Source organism: Leptinotarsa decemlineata, unplaced genomic scaffold (assembly GCF_025532065.1).
Source record: "Leptinotarsa decemlineata unplaced genomic scaffold, Ldec_3_MD MMD2_tig00000576_RagTag_RagTag, whole genome shotgun sequence".
Taxonomy (NCBI): Eukaryota; Metazoa; Arthropoda; class Insecta; order Coleoptera; family Chrysomelidae; genus Leptinotarsa; species Leptinotarsa decemlineata.
The window spans coordinates 8893983-8913618 of NW_027412551.1; the positions used below are offsets into that span (position 1 = coordinate 8893983).

At 35.5% G+C, this 19636-nt stretch overlaps 1 protein-coding gene across 2 annotated transcripts in view; it reads left to right on the forward strand.

Moving 5' to 3' along the window:
• Nucleotides 1–19636, forward strand: part of LOC111505812 (probable peptidoglycan muropeptide transporter SLC46) — a 63980-nt gene that overhangs the window by 25981 nt on the left and 18363 nt on the right. For both annotated transcript variants that reach the window (XM_074174382.1, XM_074174383.1), the window contains exon 2: nucleotides 293–1277. In XM_074174382.1, the coding sequence (XP_074030483.1) occupies nucleotides 293–1277 (985 nt within the window). The remainder of the gene's footprint in view (nucleotides 1–292; nucleotides 1278–19636) is intronic.

The following is a 19636-nucleotide window of genomic DNA, read 5'->3' on the forward strand; positions in this document are numbered from 1 at the left end:
TTGAAGTTATGCGCCGGTTTCGAGAAACAATTTGAGGAAAATGCCTGGTATTCTGGAAACACGATTCATAGCTTTTGGCTAAGGCATAATTGCGGAAACACCGTAATTATGCCTTAGCCACCACCGTATTCACCAGATTTGGCCCCTCGCGACTTTTTTCGATTCCCGAGATCGTTTCTGTTCTTTTACAATTCCATTTCAATTCAAGTGGAAGTCGTTCAAACATTCAATGCGTCATTGTTTGAGACAAAAAAAATTTGAATATGGAATGAAAAATAAATTTTTGTTTTAGGTCTTGAAACAGAAGAAGATGGCCAAAGCAGCTGAAAAAAAGGAAGCCGAAGCCAAGAAAAACCACTCGAAAAAAGAAAATGAGACCTCCGTGAAATCAGTCAGTATAAACTCGATGACATGGAAAGAACGTTACAGTTTCTTCATTGAAAACATCACAGTCGAGCCTATGTTGGCGTGTTACATAATTCCCAGCGTTTTGGCCAGCCTTGCCACTCAAAACTTGAACCTAGAAAAAGCCTGTAGGGTCAACTTGGGTTACACGACAGAAGTTTGCGACGCTTTAACAGAAAGAAGAACCCAGAATTACACTATGGAGGAACAGCAAGTTCAGCAGTTGGTAGCTTCCATGGGCGTTTGGAAGACAATTCTACAGAGTGCCCTCCCAGCATTCCTCATCATGTTCATCGGATCCTGGAGTGACAGATGGGGCAAGAGGAAGCCTTGTATGCTCTTTCCCATTGTAGGAGAGTTCATGACCGTGGTTGGCCTGATGGTTTGCGTTTTCTTCTTCAACGAGCTCCCGATGGAAGTGGCAGGATTCGTGGAAGGGTTCTTTCCGGCTATAACAGGGGGTTGGTTCACCATGTTCATGGGTGTGTTCAGTTATATAGCCGACGTTACAACCGTGGAAATGAGGACCTTAAGAATCGGCATAGTGAATGTGTTCTGTTCGTTGGGCATTCCCATCGGACTCGCACTGAGCGGTATCTTGTACAAAACAATCGGTTTCTATGGGGTGTTTTCCATTTCTGCAGTGATGTACATTATTTCATTGTATTATGGGTACAAACATATCAAAGAACCCAAAAAAATAGACGAGCCCACTTTACCAGATCGTCCATGTGCCTTCTTCAGGGACTTCTTCGATGTGCAACATCTCATGGACACTTTCAACGTAGCCTTCAAGAGAGGAGAGAATAATAGGCGGACTAAGGTTATGCTTCTCATGTTGGTTGTTATGGTGGTTATAGGACCCATGCACGGTGAGTTTATTAGTTTTTAGAATTCTTGACTTTGATATAGAAATATCGTGAAATAACAATGGAATCAAAATAAGTAGGAAAAAAATATATTAAAAATTGAACATGATATGAAAATTGAAAAGGTTTCAAATCAAATTACTTCACCACGTTTCGACTGTTAGTATCCAGTGATAACTGGACCTATTCCTCCGAGATCTGACTATCTATAGGTCATTCGAGTGTTTTCACCCATCTCCTCTTTCCTCTCACCGCTTCATCGGTTTTAGCGGGAGCTGACCATTTTTTTTCTCAATCAATCAATCAATCAATTTATCCATTGTGAATGAAACATTACAACGTCGTTATTTCCTTAGTATTAAAATTAAAATACATATACACAGGGATGCACAGATCAAAATAAAATAAATATATACAAAATTATCATGCACATGTAAACCTACAAGAGATGTAGTACATGTATTATTCATTTATAAAATCTTCTATTGAATAGAAACATTTTTCTATTAGGACATTTTTCAGCCAGATGGAGAATTCATTCGAGTGTTTCTTTTTTGCAAAGTCTGGAATTTTATTATATAATTTTGCGTTCCAATAATCGCATCCTTGCTGTGTTTTCTTCAATCGATGAAGAGGAACTTGCAGTAAACCTTTATTTCTGGTATCATAGGAATGATTGAGTACATTTTTTGAGAACATCTCTGGATTTGCGTGAACATATTTTAGACAACTATTTATATATGCACTGGGAATGGTGAGGATTCTATGTTGACGAAAAGCCTCTTTGCAGCTATCTCTATATTTGCAAGTCCGCATAGAATTCTGATGGCTTTTTTTGCTGAACAAATATTTTGTTTGAATCAGAACTTGTGCCCCACAAAAGGATTCCGTAAGTTGCTATGCTGTGAAAGTTTGAAAAATAGGTTATTTTAGCCGCTTAATGTGTTGAAATTGTTTTCATTCTCCTTATACAATATATTGCTGAATTAAGCTTTTTACTCATTTTGCTTATTTGTACCTTCCAATTTAGTTTTGAGTCCAAATGTATTCCAAGGAATTTTAGTGATGTCTGCTTCGGCTAGAACTTGCTCTGTCTGTTGTCTTATGTCACCTTCATCTTTGCCTTTAACTAGAAAAGTTGTATCATCTGCATAAGCACTTGATGCATAAACCTTGATATTTTCGAGAAGATCGTTTGTGTAGATGATAAACAGAATAGGGAGTGCCCCAAGGTTCTAAAATAGAACCTTGGGGCACTCCCTGAGTTACCGGAATTGTCTGAGATAGTGAATTTTTCCACCATGTCGATTGGAAACGATTTGACAGGTATGACTTGAGCAGTTTATACGAAATTCCTCTTACTCCATAATATGATAATTTCTCTAACAGTATTTCATGGTCAACAGTATCGAAAGCTTTACTCAAGTCACGACTTAATATCTGGGAGTCCTCTTGATTATCAATGGCATCTATGATTTTTTGAATAATCTCTATCATTGCTGTCATTGTCGATTTTCCTTGCTGATATCCATGCTGAGAGCTGTTGAAAAATGCTGAACTGTCAAAGAACTGGACTAATCTCTTTTTGATTACCATTTCGAAAATCTTTGATATTACTGATAGAATTGAAATGGGTCCAAAGTTATTTGGAATATCTTCCCCTTTTTTAAAAACTGGTATAACTTTTGCATGCTTTAGTTCATCTGGAAACACCCCTTCGTTTATGCATTTATTGATTATTAATGCAATAGGTTGCGCTATTACATTACCTAAGTCCTTCAAAATTGTGGTTGGCGGGAGTTGGTCGAGTTCCGCTTGATTATAGGTTTCCATACGTTGCGTATCTTTACGCTAACTTGGCTAAATGCGTTGTTGGAGAACATATATGTGGCTTCTTTCAATTTCCTCCCGAACCAGTGTTTCTCCTTGTGGAGTTTCAGCTTGAGACCACTTGATGTTATGTTTTTGATTCTGAGCATGCTCTGCTATTTCAGATTTGCTGGTTCCTTCTCGCTATGTATGTTTTTTGTGCTCAGCAATGCGAACATTTAATGGCCTCTTAATTTAACCGATTTAGGATTTGTCCCACACACAGGGTGTTCGGTAAATGCAAAGCTTGGAATCGCAGTCCGCGCTTGCTGGCCTGGTTTTCGTGAGGCTGCTACGGAGCAGGTTCTGCTCCAGATCCGGAAACAGCTGGAAATTGGAACCAATTCTTCTCATCTTTTCCAACAATTTTCTAACGTATAGAAGAGTGAGCACTGGTTGTGATGGCTTCGTTTCCTTGCTGTCTTCTAGCCAAAAATCTGTTCCACAATGGAGAAACCCTTACGTTAGAGATCTTTTTTGATGATGCCTAGTTTCTTCTCGAGATCTTTCTTCATATTAGACAGCCCACAAATTCACCATGAAACATTGCCATTGTTCTAAGCAAACATTATTTCATGTTGAAAAGCAGAACCCAAACACAACTCATTTATGATTCAATACTAAACAGCACTGTTTTGATCAGCTATTGGTCTCATCAGAGATGCTGGGATGAACTATGAATGCGTTGCGGAACTCAAATCTCCTTGAAGGACAAGTCTGGATAAGTAAAGTACTTTCCTCATTTCATATTGAATGTTTCTTCATTATTTCAGAGAAAATATCACTTCATTGATAACTTTTGCAGAAGAGATGTCAAAATATCATAGAATTTTAGAAGAAAGTCAAAAAAATACTCTGTCTATAGCTCCAGTGCAATATTTCCTGTTAGTGCCAATTTGTTTTCATCGGTACTCGTTTTAACACCATGAGGTATGGTAACTTGTATTTATAAGGGCATTATAATTTGACTTTGAATACATTTGGTTTCTTCTTCATGCACATATATGTTCTTTTCATTCATCAAATCAAAAAAGGCTTCGATTTTGAAAATATATTGCTTTCATGGAGTTTGTGTTCATTTGATGAATATGGAATATGAAATCGAACGTGTTTCTATTCATACAGTTTCTAACATCTCTGATCAAACTAAGGTAATAAGCCATACCTTAAGTCTATCCTCCTATTTCAGGAAATGATGAAAATCTTCATAGGGCATTGATATACTTTGTTGAACTCACTGATGAAATCGCCTGTTTTTCGAAAAATAACGACTTGGCCGTGTAGGATAGATCAGAAATATATAAGTTAACTTGTTGTTCTTGTACCAACCTTCATATTGGCCAAACCGGAAGAACACTTTCTCAAATAATGAAAGAGCATAGGCGTAGGTTTTCGAATGTGGAAATCAATTCTACATTTGCAAAACATTCTCTTTATAAATTCCTTCACTGTTGTTTAAATTTCCAAATAGTTCACACCTGAACTCGAGTGAAATTTGTAATCATTTAGAATCAAAAATTTTCTGTTCAGATGAGTTTTATCCCGTTACTGTCAACAAAATTTTCACAAACATTTTAATTGTCTTTTGAGGCTACAGTACAAAATGCTACTGTTCTATGTCAATGAAAAACTGCAATGCCGTTCAACTGTTTACAATGAATGAATAACCAGATGAAATTTATTTTCAAATTTTGTATAAACTGAATATTTTTTGCTTTCAATTAGTGATATATTATTGTATTTAAGGTTATTCCTTTGACCGAGAAGTTTGTAGTATAAAAACCTGAATCGATAAAAGGGGACAATTGTTTATATTTTTGGTTGGATAGTTATTGGAGCCGCATTTTTTTATGAAATATGAATCAATTCATTAAAACTTTTCAAAAATGAAGGTAATATTTATGAAAAGATCGACCCAATTGAGTGTGATTATTTATATAATAACAATGGATCGTCACGGTCAATGGATCATTCAGTAAATGTTAATAATATTGGGAATGAACTAATATTAATAGTGAAATGATACCGCAGTTTTCATACGTCGAATGATCAATGTAGAAAATTATTCAAAATATTTATTTCAAAAAAATACTTCGAGAAAGTTTCATTACTTCAGTTTAGTTTTTTATTACTGAAGAATACGGTAATCTCGACTTTGTCTAAGCATTAACTTCTAAGAAGAATCAAATGATTCAAATATTATAATATAATATATGTTATGAGAATGGGAAATCAATGAAATCAGTGAAGAAATTATTTGTCATCAAGAAGTACCTGAATCCTTTGACTTTATACTCAAAACATCTTGAAGTTACCTTGAAGGTATCCTGAAATTTGAAATGATTTGTTCGATAAAACACTGCTTTTTTTCAAAATTCATATTACCTATTGATAGGACAAGTTACCAATGAAATCTCGTTCACACAAAAAAGCGTGGCTGGTTTACGCATTGATTTAAATACCTTTTCATGATCACATAGAAGGTTCGCAAATAAATTTCATTAAGAACGCGAAACGCGTTCCTAATGAAAGTAGATACAGTTATGACGGTAGATAACTTATTGGATGACTGATGGAAACCGGTAAATAGGTGGATTTTCAATACTGGGTGTTTTTATAGAGGTATAGAACTTTAAGTTGGCATTACTTTTCAAGATGGCGACCGATTTAACAGCTGTCAAGTGATTTATTCTTAGTTTGGTTTGGCAATTCATCATGAATAGACTCACGCCTGAACAACGCTTGCAAATAGTGCAATTTTATTTCGAAAATAATGGTTCTGTGCGGAAAACGTATCGCGCACTACGTCAATTTTATCGTCGACAAAATCGTCCATCAGAGCAGTTAATTCGATTAACCATGGAACGTTTTCGCACCACGTTTACTCTTATTGATAACTCGCATCCCCAGAGACGCCGTACGGTGCGTACAGAAGAAGCTCTTGCTGCTGTACAGCGTAGCATTGAGGAAGACCCGGAGGAGTCCATCCGCCATCGAGCACAGGAATTGGATCTGTGTCCATCCACTTTATGGAAGATTTTGCGGAAGGATCTTGGTTTGCGTGCTTACAAAATCCAACTCGTGCAAGAATTGAAGCCAAACGATCATCAAGTAAGGTGTAGATTCGTCGAATGGGCCCAAAACGAGATTACCGTTGTTCCCAATTTTCATAAGCAAATTTTGTTTAGCGATGAAGCGCACTTCTGGTTGAATGGCTACGTCAACAAACAAAACTGTCGCATTTGGAGTAAAGGTAATCCTCAAGTGTATGTCAAAACACCGTTACATCCACAAAAACTGACTGTTTGGTGCGCTTTATGGGCTGGTGGAATCATTGGTCCGTACTTTTTCAAAAACGATGGGGGCCAGAACGTTACAGTCAATGGTGATCGGTATAGAGCCATGATTACTAACTTTTTCATTCCTGAATTGAATAACATGATGTCCAGGAGATGTGGTTTCAACAAGACGGTGCAACATGCCACACAGCTCGTGCCACAATAGATTTATTGAAAGACACGTTTGGTGACGGCCTAATTTCACGTTTTGGACCTGTGAATTGGCCTCCAAGATCTTGTGATTTTATACCGCTAGACTACTTTCTGTGGGGCTATATAAAGTCATTGGTCTATGCAGATAAGCCACAAACGCTTGACCATTTGGAAGACAACATTCGCCGTGTTATTGCCGATATACGGCCACAAATGTTGGAAAAAGTCATCGAAAATTGGACGTACATTTTCTGCGTCTGGACTACATCCGCGCCAGCCGTGGCGTTCATATGCCAGAAATCATATTTAAAATGTAATGCCACAAGATTATCTTTCGGATGAATAAAATTCATGTCAATCGAATAATCCATCGTTGTTTTATTGCAACTTAAAGTTCTATACCTCTATAAAAAACACGCTTTACAATACGTTGTACAACACAATTGTATCCAATACGTTGTACAATAAGATTGTACCTCAACTACAGTAAGGCACAATAAGATTGAACCTTATTGTTTGATACACTTTGTACCTAATTGTACAATACGCATTGTAACTAATTGTTTATTCGAAATCAAAACAATAGGTACTAGAAAACAAGTATAAATACGTTGTATAAAATTAACTTGTACCTAATTATTTATTCAATATAAAAAAACAGGTAGAACAAAACAATTAGGTACAACACGCTGTAGGATATTGTTGTACCTAATTTAACAATACGTAATGTACCTAATTGTTTATTTGACATAAAAACAACAGGTACCACAAAACAATTAGGTACAGTACGTCGTAAACGTCTCAAATCATACAGAGAAAGCTATCCGAAGACGGGAACCTGAAAGAGAGAACGAATCTACCTATAGAAGTAATCATGGAATTACTAGGATGCTGTGTACGAAACTGTTATTCCCAACTGAAGGACGAATTTTTTACACAAGATGAGGGACTGCCAATGGGATCGCCACTTTCACCAGTCATAGCCAACATATATATGGAGTGGTTTGAAACTCTGGCCATTAAAGAAGCCCACAAGAAACCTCGAGTCTGGTTGAGATATGTTGACGACACTTTCATAATATGGAACCATGAGAATACTGAACTAGACGCCTTCCTGAAACACATCAACAGCGTGAGACCTTCCATCACTTTCACAATGGAGAAGAAAATCCACAACAAATTGCCATTCTTAGACGTTTTGGTGAAGAGGGGCGACACTAAGTGGGAAACATCTGTATACCGAAAACCCACTCATACGGGACAGTATCTGAACTACGAATCCAACCACCATCAATCGATTAAAAGAGGAATCATCAAGACTCTATTAGACCGTGCTTTTGGGCTCTGTAATACGAAGGAAGGTCTCGAGAAGGAACTAGACATCATCAAAAATGATCTTCAACGAAATGGCTACTCCAAAGCGATGGTAGGAAAGACTTTGGCTAAAAGACAGCAGGAGCCTCGCAAGGAAGAGAAGCCGTCACAACCAGTGCTTGCACTTTCCTACATCAGAGGATTATCGGAGAGGATAAGAATGATTGGTTCCAAATACAACATCAGAACCTGCTTCAGATCCGGTAACACTATCCGTAGCAGCCACTAAACGCGGACTGCGATTCCAAGAATTGCATTTATCGGATACCCTGTGAGTGCGGAAAATCCTTTATTGGTGAAACTAAGAGGCCATTGAATGTTCGCATTGCTGAGCACAAGTAACACACACAGCGAGGGGAAACCAGCAAATCAGGAATAGCAGACCATGTTTGGACCCATCAACACAACATCGAGTGGTCCCAAGCTGATATCTGGTGGTTTGGGAGAAAATTCAAGGAAGCCGCATACATGTTGTCCAACAGCGTATTCAGCCAAGCCAGAGTAGAAATACGCAACATATGGAAACCCATCATCAAGCGAAAACTCCCGCCAAAACGGTCATCTCCCACGGAACCAGTGAAGCGGAAAATGGAAAGCAGGGATAAGTGAAAGTACTCGAACGACCTATAAATAGTCATCTCTCGGAGGAATCAGTCCAGGCATCACCCGAAGACGATTGTAGATACTAACAATCGAAACGTCGTGAACTAACGTGACTTGGAATCTCTCCACTTTTTATTTTTATTTTCTTTTTCATTCCTTCATTTTTATTTATTCAATTGTTCTATTTTACTTGTATTTTATTTCAGTAATATTTCATTTCAGGTTTATTTTGCTTAATATAATTGTTATTTTCAGCTATTCATTTTCAATTCTTCTTTTTTTAGTTGTTTCAGGGATTTCAAATAATTTTATATGGTAGACAATGGAAGTCCGAACTAGTGAAATTCAACTCTATAATTATTATCATAGATAGGGTTATCAATTTTCATCAAGGAACAGATCCGAGTAATCATAATTTAAATACCTTTCCACACATAAATAAAATCGTCCATTACATTTTTTGTTATTTTTTAGGATTGTGAAAAGTAAAAGACTCCTAAGAACGTCAATAAAAACTTCACAAAATGGCTTTCATTCGAAAATGTATTTCTTCTAAAGGATAATTTCCAATAAATTTTATGAAAAGTTGATTTGTAACAACCAAGTCTTTCTCAAATCGACGGTAGGTTCAGTTCATATTTGTTTATTGATACGCTTTTCATAACTATAATTGTACACCTCTGGGTTCTTGAAATAAAAGGCAATCCTGATAGTAGTGTAGTCTAATCGGCGCATTCGGCAAAAACTCAAAAAAAACACGAAGAAAAGTTACCAGTTCTCTAAACACAAGAGGAATTGTCGTCTTGGGCAAATCGTCTTGGACTTCAGCCAATCGTGTTCAAATAAGGCATCCATATTACTTCGTTCTGAGTAACACAAATACAGAACCCAATCTTAAAGTAAATAAGGAGACAACATAAATTCATAGGCACAAAAAAATTCAACAGAAAGGAAGAAGAGTGAACGTGAATGAAATCTGCCTACCTGTCCTCAGTTGCATACTCAGGAGGCCTTTCAATCTAATCAATAGAAACGAAGCTACTCTCGACATCAATAGAATAAAACAGGAGATAAATTCCAATATGGTAGTATCAGCTGTGAGAATAAACCCTGTTTTTTTTCGTGGCCTCATCACCTTTGACAATGTCTACCGCAGTCGTAGACGAAACGTAAGCTATGAAACCTGCTGATCAGGGCTAACAAACCCGAAAAGAAGCTTTGACATAATAGGGATACATTTATAACGTAGCATTACTCATTACTTCCTCGTATTGATATATTTGAACAGTTTGAGCTATACAGGGCATTCCAACGAAAAGTTGACCTCCCTGTAAGTCAAAAACGGACGCATAATCGAAAATGTCAAATAACAGGTAATTTTTTTTTCTGGAGGGATTAATTCTGATATGGAAATCATACCCGAAACTTAACTTGGTGGTCAAGTAATACATCATTTGGAGGTCTTTTGTCCCTCTATTACTTTTGTAAGTTTTTTCGAAATTGGTTCATTTGTTATTGAGAAATTAAATGTTGAACGTTTTATTTAAGAAAAAACAGAAAATTCACGCTCATTTTATTGAGGCAATCAACAAAAGTAATATCAATAGCAACACAATCAACGGATAAAGTGTTCAAAATAACCTCCATCTAGTTCCATACAATAATACAGTCTACTTCCGAAAGCGTTCCTTACATTATTGAAAATGTCGGAAGTGAGAAATCGGCATTCCCGAACAATTATCATTCACAGGTCTTCTAGATTTGTAGATATTATTCAATCAGTAGTAAACGTTTTGAAATGGACAACACTGTTAGTTTTTTCTGCACTGGTAATGTTTGTTGAATGTAGTTGCCGCTGAACAAAAAGTAGATAGTTGGCCACTGTCATTTCTTCACGAATTATTATTTAGTCATCCTTGTTCACTCTCTTCCAACATGTTTTATTCTAATGAAGAAAGAATAGAAATTGTTGCAAGCTATTGTCGGAATAATGAATGTGCTAAAGCTGCTGCAAGAATTCATAATACGAATCATCCAGACGACAACGTGAGCCATAATACGTTAAACAGTTAATGGATAAGTTTCGAACTTCAAGTTCTGTTCACAACAGAAAACATGCAGTATCCCGTCCTGTCAGAAATGACATGTACAAATGGATAATCGACAATCTATCGGACGAGTAGCTAGAGCGTCTGGTGTATCAGCTACTAGTGTTTTTCAGATTTTAAAAGTCTACAAATTCAATTCTTTCAAAATAGAGCTAGTTCAGGAATCAAACGAGGATGATCCTGATCATCGACTTCAGTTCAGCAAAAAATTGACCAATAATCGTTATCTATTATACAATACGAAAGTTCTGTCATGTTGAATGGTGAAGTTACTAGACATAATTGTCGTTATTGATGGTGCACCCTCCAAATTTTGATGTTCGGGTGAAAGAGTTTTTGGACGAACGTTTTCGGCAGAAGGAATCCAGTGGAGTAGCCAGCTAGATCACCTGATCTCACACCGATGGACTTCTTTCTGTGGGGACACTTGAAATCGAAAGTGTACTTCACTGAGCCTACAAATCTAGAACGGACATCTTGAATAATGTACGGAACGCTTTCGAGAGTAGACTGTACTATTGTATGGAACTAGGTGGTGGTCATTTTGAACAATTCATGTATTGTTTTTTTGCCACTGATATTATTTGTTGTTGATTTCCTCATTGAAATGAACGACAGCGAATTTTCTCTTTTTTCCTAAATAAAACGTTCAACATTTAATTTCTCAATAACGAATGAACCAATTTCGAAAAAAATCACAGAGTTCATAGAGAGACAAAAGAGATTTCAAATGATGTATCACTTGGCCCCCCATGCTATTGAAAAAAATAGGGGGCAGTTGCTAACGGACGAGGGTGAAATTTTGGGTATGAATTCCATATTAGAATTGATCCCCCTAGAAATAGAAGTTGACGTATTCTTTGAAATTTTCGATTACACGTCCGTTTCTGACTCACAGAAGGGGTCAGGGGGAACGCCCTGTATATTCTCAACTGATCTGGGTTCTAATGAAAATTGAAACAGTTTATTGAACGTAATTTATTATAAAAAAATAGGTACGTCAGTATTTGCTATTAAAATAATTAGAAAAAAAAATTAAATGGCGATTAATCTAACACTGACTAAAAAAACGTATTGATGCTGAGAATCCGTAGTCACCGTGTTTGATACAATTTTCTCATAAAAAGTAACAACTTTCGCTTCCTGATTTCTTAAACACGTTATGTAATTCGAATAAGGTTCGAAAGGATTTTTTAGCTGCGGTCACTTCAAGGAGGCGTTTTTTGATACGTTCTTACATATCGATTGAGGTTCATATCGATTGATATTGTATTAATTTAACCTTCACCAATTGCAACCGCTTGAGAGTGTAAAAAATGCAAGACTTTTAAACAAGTTTTTTATTTGTAAAATGTCTAAACGATTAACTGCCAACTCATGATATCACGATCAAACCGTAGTCAGACATTGCCAAAAAATATAAAGGTGAGGTTTATGACACTCCGCCAACCACACTGGAAAATATGAAAGAATGAATAAGGGCTGCATAGAAACAGTGGATCTTTGTATTCAACAGGATAGTCGTCATTTCGGGCACCTACTTTGAATCAGATTCATTTGTGTTTCATAGTTTGTTGTTGTTTCAGTTTAATAATAAAGAATTGTATGGCCTGTTCATTGATATGAATGTAAATGATAACTTCATTTTCGATGGAGTAAAGTATAACAACTGTCAATGATAAGTCGGAGAGCAAATCAAATTAATGTCATTCAAAGCTATTTCGATTCGAAGAATGCATTGAAATAAAAACTACTAATTGAAAAAGCTGATATCTCAGAAACTATACAGGGCTTTTCATGATGAGCGTTAATTAGCCGTTTCTGGCAAACTATTCAACGGACCAACCTGAAAATTCCACAGTATGCATAAGTCAGTATGACCTACACGCCTAAAATATTTTAGCCGAAGCGACGTTGTCGCTTCTACTATAAAGTAGCGGCTTCTTTGATTTTTCAAATGGAACACCCCATATATAATATCATATTATGATTCATTATCACTTTGTCAACAAATTCATATACAATTTCCCTATACCTATCTATTACCGTTTAGAAGATATAAATTAATTTCGATATTTTTTTTACCAAACATGAACTTTTATAAAAGCTGATAATCTTGAACTCTCTTGCACTAAAACTATCAAATTTGAAATGGAGTGGAGTGATACTATGAGGATCTTCACTCCGAGTCATATTTTCATTTGCCTCACACAGGGTATTCAAAAAATGCAGATATTTTGATCTCATGAAAAAATGAGTGGAACTCAATTTTTTCAAATGGAACACCCTGTATATTTCAACATTTTTGAGCTCTACATCTAATTTTAGATTAACTTTGTTCAGATAATACTATTTCTATTCTGAACCGTTTTTGAGATAAACTGTTTCAAACGGAAATTGACATGGTTTCCTTGTTCATCACTCATTTTTGTAAAACAGATTTTGTTTGATGTTTCTCAATTAGTCCCAGATAATACAATGAAAAGATAATTATTGGAATACTCCTCAATCATCGAATGAAACTTCTCTTCAAACAATAGTTTTATTAACGCTGAAACACGAACTGAAAATAATAAACCCATAAATCAATGAGTTAATTTAATCGTCAGTGTTTTTCAGAATATGTTCAAACACATCTCCACCTCTACTTAAACAAACATGTAATCTCTTCAAAAGATTGTCATATGTAGCGCTTCTGATCAAGGCTGGAGTCAAACTATTGAAAGCAGTTGTAACTCTCGATTTCATATCTTCCATTGTTGTTATTGAAGTAGAGTCAACCATATTTTTAATGAAACCCCACACGAAATAATCTAATGGATTGCCATCTGGTGTTCTAGGAGGCCAACGAAAAGGTCCATTATTACCAATCCATCTGTCTTCGAAGATTTCGGTTAAAGCTTCGCTGACTGAATGAGAATTATGGGGCGGAGCACCATCCATTTGGTACCATACACGTTCTCTTCCTGGTCTATTACTTAAAATCATTTGAATTCCATTCCTCAGTAAATCTTCATATTTTGATGCATTCAAATTATCATCATAAAACTCGATATAAAAAATTGACTCATTCTTTATGGCACAAATACATTGAATTGCCATCTTTCTTGAAAACCCCTTTGGCGGACAACATGGGGATTTTCTGGCGCCCAATAATGACTGTTGTGTCTATAGAAAACTCCATTTTTTGTGAACTTCGCCTCATCTGTCCATATGATATTGTCAAGGAAATGTTCATCCTCTTGAGTCTTGACAAGTAACCATTCAAAGAATTCCACTCTACGAGGTAAATCAGTCTCTTTCAAATGTTGGACACAGTAGAACTTATAGGGATGCCATTTATGCTTATTGAGAATTCGACAAATTGTCAGGTAGGGTATACCTATCTCCCTTTCAGCCTCGTGCGGAGAAGCATTTGGAAATGCATGAAAGTATCCCAAAACTGTTATACCATTATCATCATCATCCACTTTAGTCTTCTTACGAATGATTTTTGGACGAACGGACAACCTACAGTTTTTTAGGAGTCGATTTATCACATTATTATTCGGCTTCGGAAGTTGTGGATATCTTTCATGAAATACTCGGCATGTTCTACTTGCAATTCTTTTGCACTCACCATAAATTATTAATAAATTCAAGAAATCTTCATTACTGTTACCTAATCTTGACATTATTCTATTACAATTGGTAGCTATCACAATCAGTCAAAACCAGCAACGAAAGTTCGATTTTAAATAATTGGTTTATTTATTTTTCCAAAGCACACTATTAAAAAATATTGATGTGTACTGTTGTACGTTAGAGACCAATACCTCAATGTATACAAATTGTAACTTTTTCTAAGGTAGGTACATACCAATTTCGAATTGACTGATCTGAGACAGTTAAAAAACTGGATCAAAAAGAAATATTACTGAGTATTAAAAAAAAGTTGAATATCCAAAATAAGTGATGAATTTAAAAAAACGAGCAAGAAAACTACGTCAGTTTCCGTTTGAAACAGTTTATCTCGAAAGCGGTTCAAAATAGAAATAGTATTATCTGAACAAAGTTAATCTAAAATTGGATGTAGAGCTCAAAAATGTCGAAATATACAGGGTGTTCCTTTTGAAAAAATTGAGTTTCAATCATTTTTTCATGAGATCAAAGTATCTGCATTTTTTGAAGACCCTGTATGAGGCAAATGAAAATATGACTCGAAGTGAAAATCCTCATAGTATCACTTCACTCCATTTCAAATTTGATCATTTTAGTGCAAGAGGGTTCAAGATTATCAGCATTTGTGAAAGTTCATGTTTGGTAAAAAAAAATATCGAAATTAATTTATATCTTCTAAACGGTAATAGATAGGTATAGGAAAATAGTATATGAATTTGTTGACAAAATGATAATGAATCATAATATGATATTATATATGGGGTGTTCCATTTGAAAAATCAAAGAAGCCGCTACTTTATAGTAGAAGCGACAACGCCGCTTCGTCTGAAATATTTTAGGCGTGTAGGTCATATTGATTTATGCATACTGTGAAATTTTCAGGTTGATTCGTTAAATAGTTTGTCAGAAACGGCTAATTAACGCTCATCATGAAAGCCCTGTATAGGTTAGTAAATTGATGGATGTAGCCGTTACTATGTGGTAGGAAAGCATTATGAAGAAAAGAGAATTGAAACTTCCTGTTTTTCACCACTTTCATTTGTAACTAACGTTACTGCAGTTTTTCCTATAAGAACGTTTTAGAACTTATACATTAAACTAAAAATGATTCATTACATCAGCCCTTATGTAACACACTCCAGATACTTAAGCTTATAAGTTCCAGATTTCTCCAGTTTGTCCACTTCATCTTTGGCATTGAAAAGGAAATCAGATAACCTGGCATAAAGTCTGAATGCCACTTCCACATTTTTTTTCTGAAGAAACGCGCAATTATATCTATTCCTTCACCAAAATATATTAGAGTTACCCATTTCTTGATTTCAGATTGTTTGATCTGAGGGTATATTGATATGTTAGTGAATTAACGGCTTTGTTTTCTTACTAACTCCTGGATTGTATCTGCGTTTATGATACTATTATTATAGCCTATTAGTGTGACTATTTTAATTTCCCTAACTAGATTGTTAGCAGAACAAGGCAGTGAGAAAGATCTGTGCAACATTGGGTTGTAGGCTACTAATTCATGAGTGTCTGGATGGAGTTCTATGCAAATCGATAGTCCAAAACCTCGTTTATGCTTGGTCAGAATTCGAAGCAATGATAACAAAACAATTCTATGTTATTTAGTTTCCAATTGTACCTAGCATTTTCATAAAAAAATCAATACCTCGAGAATGGTTCTAGTTAGGTACATAGTACTTTATACGAAATTATATTACTTTTCCTGACTTATTCAAAAGTCTAACGGAATACAGAGTGTTCCATTTTAAAAAACACAATTTTCACCTGTTATACTTTTTTGCCCACCCTGTAGATTCCAAAATAATTTTCTTCCATAGAATGGATCAATATAAATATAATGAAATGGAGAAATTTCTGAAAAAATTATTTGTTTGGTTTACAGGAACCGTATCGTATGGGATGCCCCATCCTGTATAACTCCGTTGAAGAAACATACGTAAGCAGATACGGAGGTTCGTTTTTTGTAGAAGCTCGGATTTGCAGAAGGTATTTTCCGTCAAAACCCTGCTGCTCAGCTTCAGTTAATGTGCCAGACAAATTAACTATTCTCTCGTGACTGGAAGATTTGAATTTTTTGTCTCGTATGTCTATTATCTAAAACAGATTCAGTAAAGTCTGGCCCAAGTACCTTTTCACATATTTTTAAGTGTATTTGACAATATCATCATGGTCAATATGAATAGGACTACCTACTTAGACATGCAATTACATACTTTATGAAAGTATGGATTTGCTAATAACTAGCATACTTTCCTGAACAGAATTCTCATGAATAATTCCATCTCATTTTGAGAGTAAGCGCCAATATGTTTATAAATAATTTTCACCTACATTTACGTATCCTTCCACTAAACCGGTTGCTTTAGTATCAAGTCAATAACCTAGCTTACTAAGATATTTAAATTAAAATTCGTTTATCACGACAGTTCGGACACATTTTTTTCACGTTGGAATTTAACGTGATAATACAGGTGTGCATCTAGATGAGTCAGAAGAGTATTTTGTTGGAAGTTGTAGAAATATTTGGATAAGAAAATCGTGCTCTACAATGTTTTTTTTCCTCGATAGGCTTTCTCTTCAACCCTGATAACTAGCATAATATGCTACTGCGATCATCAAGGTTATTCCATGTTAAATTCTGTAACAACAAAAAATTCTAGCTCCCAAAATTGTATCAGGTTTTTCAATACCATCAACAAATGGAAGAAAAAATAATTTGCTCGATTAGTACTGCTCGAAAATAACAAAGTTCCAGTTTGAAAAAGTTGACATTCATCTGGAATATTCTAAGCTAATTAAATTCGTCGACATAAGAACAAAATATCAATCCTCCAATTGAAACAACTTCATTACTTGAATAACGAGACATTTCAATAGGAACGTTTGTTTGAAATTATCACAGACATACAACATTAGGATTCAATTGTTAAAATCTACACTGTGTCCGTAAAGTACGGAACAAATTCATTTTTAGCTAAACAGGTCATTTTGAGAAATAATCCTGAAACACGTCGATTTTTGATGTTAATTTACTGTATTTTAAAATAATAATCTAATATACAGGGTGAATTAAGTTCGAGTAATGACGTCACCGTCATTTTTTTCAAATGGAACACCCCTATTTTGTCTCAATTTTCGAATTACTCTAGCTGAGCTTATTCCAAAAATGTATCACATGTTGATTCCAATTGGTACAGGGTGGACAAAAATACAGTAGTTGTGTGTGTGCTAATAAAGTAACGCGTAACATTCTTTATTAGGTAAATTAACAATGTTATCAAAACTACTTATTGTCTAGGCGGACAGAATATGCTGGAATACATGAATTTATATCAAATGTTCAAACTGCAGCCCTTGCTGTATTTGACAGTAACCCAAACGGTGTACAAATTCTTGTTGAACCTTGTGTATGGTTTCTTGCATAATATTGTTTATTTCTGTTCCAATTTTCGCTTGTACATCTCCAATATTTGCTGGTTTCGTTTTATCAATAACATTCTTCAGATGGCCCCACAGAAAATAATCCAAAGGATTTAAATCTGGTGACCTCGCTGGCCATTCAGTGGGTCCACGTCTACCAATCCACCTGTTCGGAAAAATTTCATCTACGTACCTTCTAACATCTACAGCATGATGTGGAGGTGCACCATCCTGTTGAAACCATAAACTTTCATCAAAACCTCCAGGATTACGTCTGCTGGGAAATAAATTACGTAAAGTAGGTACGAAATACCCTCTTAAAAACTCAAGGTACTTTGCCCCGTTTGAATTACCTTCGATAAAGTAGGGTCCAATGATTCGATTTCGTACAATTCCAGCCCATACATTTACCTTTTGAGGGTATTGTGTATGATGCACACGCATCCAGTGGGGGTTTTCTTTTGCCCAGTATCTACAATTCTGAAAGTTAACCTCACCATTTAACGTGAAAGTGGAAAATGTTTTGTATCAAGAGAGGGTCTCGGTGACATTTATCCATCATTTCTTCGCAAAATTGGAGTCGTCTATCGAGATCATCTTCGTTTAATTCTTGCACAAGTTTGATTTTATAAGGATGCCATTTTTCAAGCTTCAATAGTTTGTGTACCGTTGTTTTGCCAACACCAATTTAGCGACTAAATTTACGAACAGAAGTGTGCACATCTTCTTCAAAACTCAGTAAAACATCTAATGCTGTATCAGCATTTGTTGGAGGACTACCTGATTTGCGTACATTTGCAACCGTACCAGTTTCTCGAAATTTCGTTTCCAGCTTACTGACTGTTGAACGCGTTATAGGTCTTTCTGGATATTTATCATTAAACAAATTGCACACTTCCATCTGAGTTCGCGATCTGTCTCCATACCCAGTCATCATAAGTATTTCAATTCTTTGTTTTACACTTAACTCCATTTCTACTTCCAATTAAATCTAAGCAATCATTCGAATATTTACGAATACCAAAAATATTGTAGTACTAAACTGTCACTGAACATCAATAAATTACTAAACAAATAATAATATTTCACAAAAAACTAGACGACTATGTTTTTTATAAATGAAGATAAGAAATAATTTCTTTCATATTCTGTCTGCTAGACCACAAGTACCAAACATGTTTGGAAACAGCTCATTTGTATTACTCTAAACATGTAGCAAACTACGGGGTGTTACATTTAAACCAATTGCCGCTAGACAATGAGTATTTTTGATAATATTGTTAATTTACCTAATAAAGAATGTTACGCGTTACTTTATTAGCACACACACACAACTACTGTATTTTTGTCCACCCTGTACCAATTGGAATCAACATGTGATACATTTTTGGAATCAGCTCAGCTATAGTAATCCGAAAATTGAGACAAAATAGGGGTGTTCCATTAAAAAAAAATGACGGTGAAGTCATTACTCGAACGTAATTCACCCTGTATATTAGATTATTATTTTAAAATACGGTAAATCAACATCAAAAATCGACGTGTTTCAGGATTATTTCTTAAAATGACCTGTTTAGCTAAAAATGAATTTGTTCCATACTTTACGGACACAATGTATAGTGCCTTAATATGAGTCAGCAGAGCCGGCACCGTGCATCAACAGTATATCGCGTATTCTTTTCAGCTGCGACTAGAATTTAAAATGTCTTATTATAACAATAAGTTTCGAATAAGATATTGAGATTTCTGAGTATCATATATCAATTGTTGGTATTCGAAGTGGAGTTTGGTTATGTGAGGTTATGTGAATAAG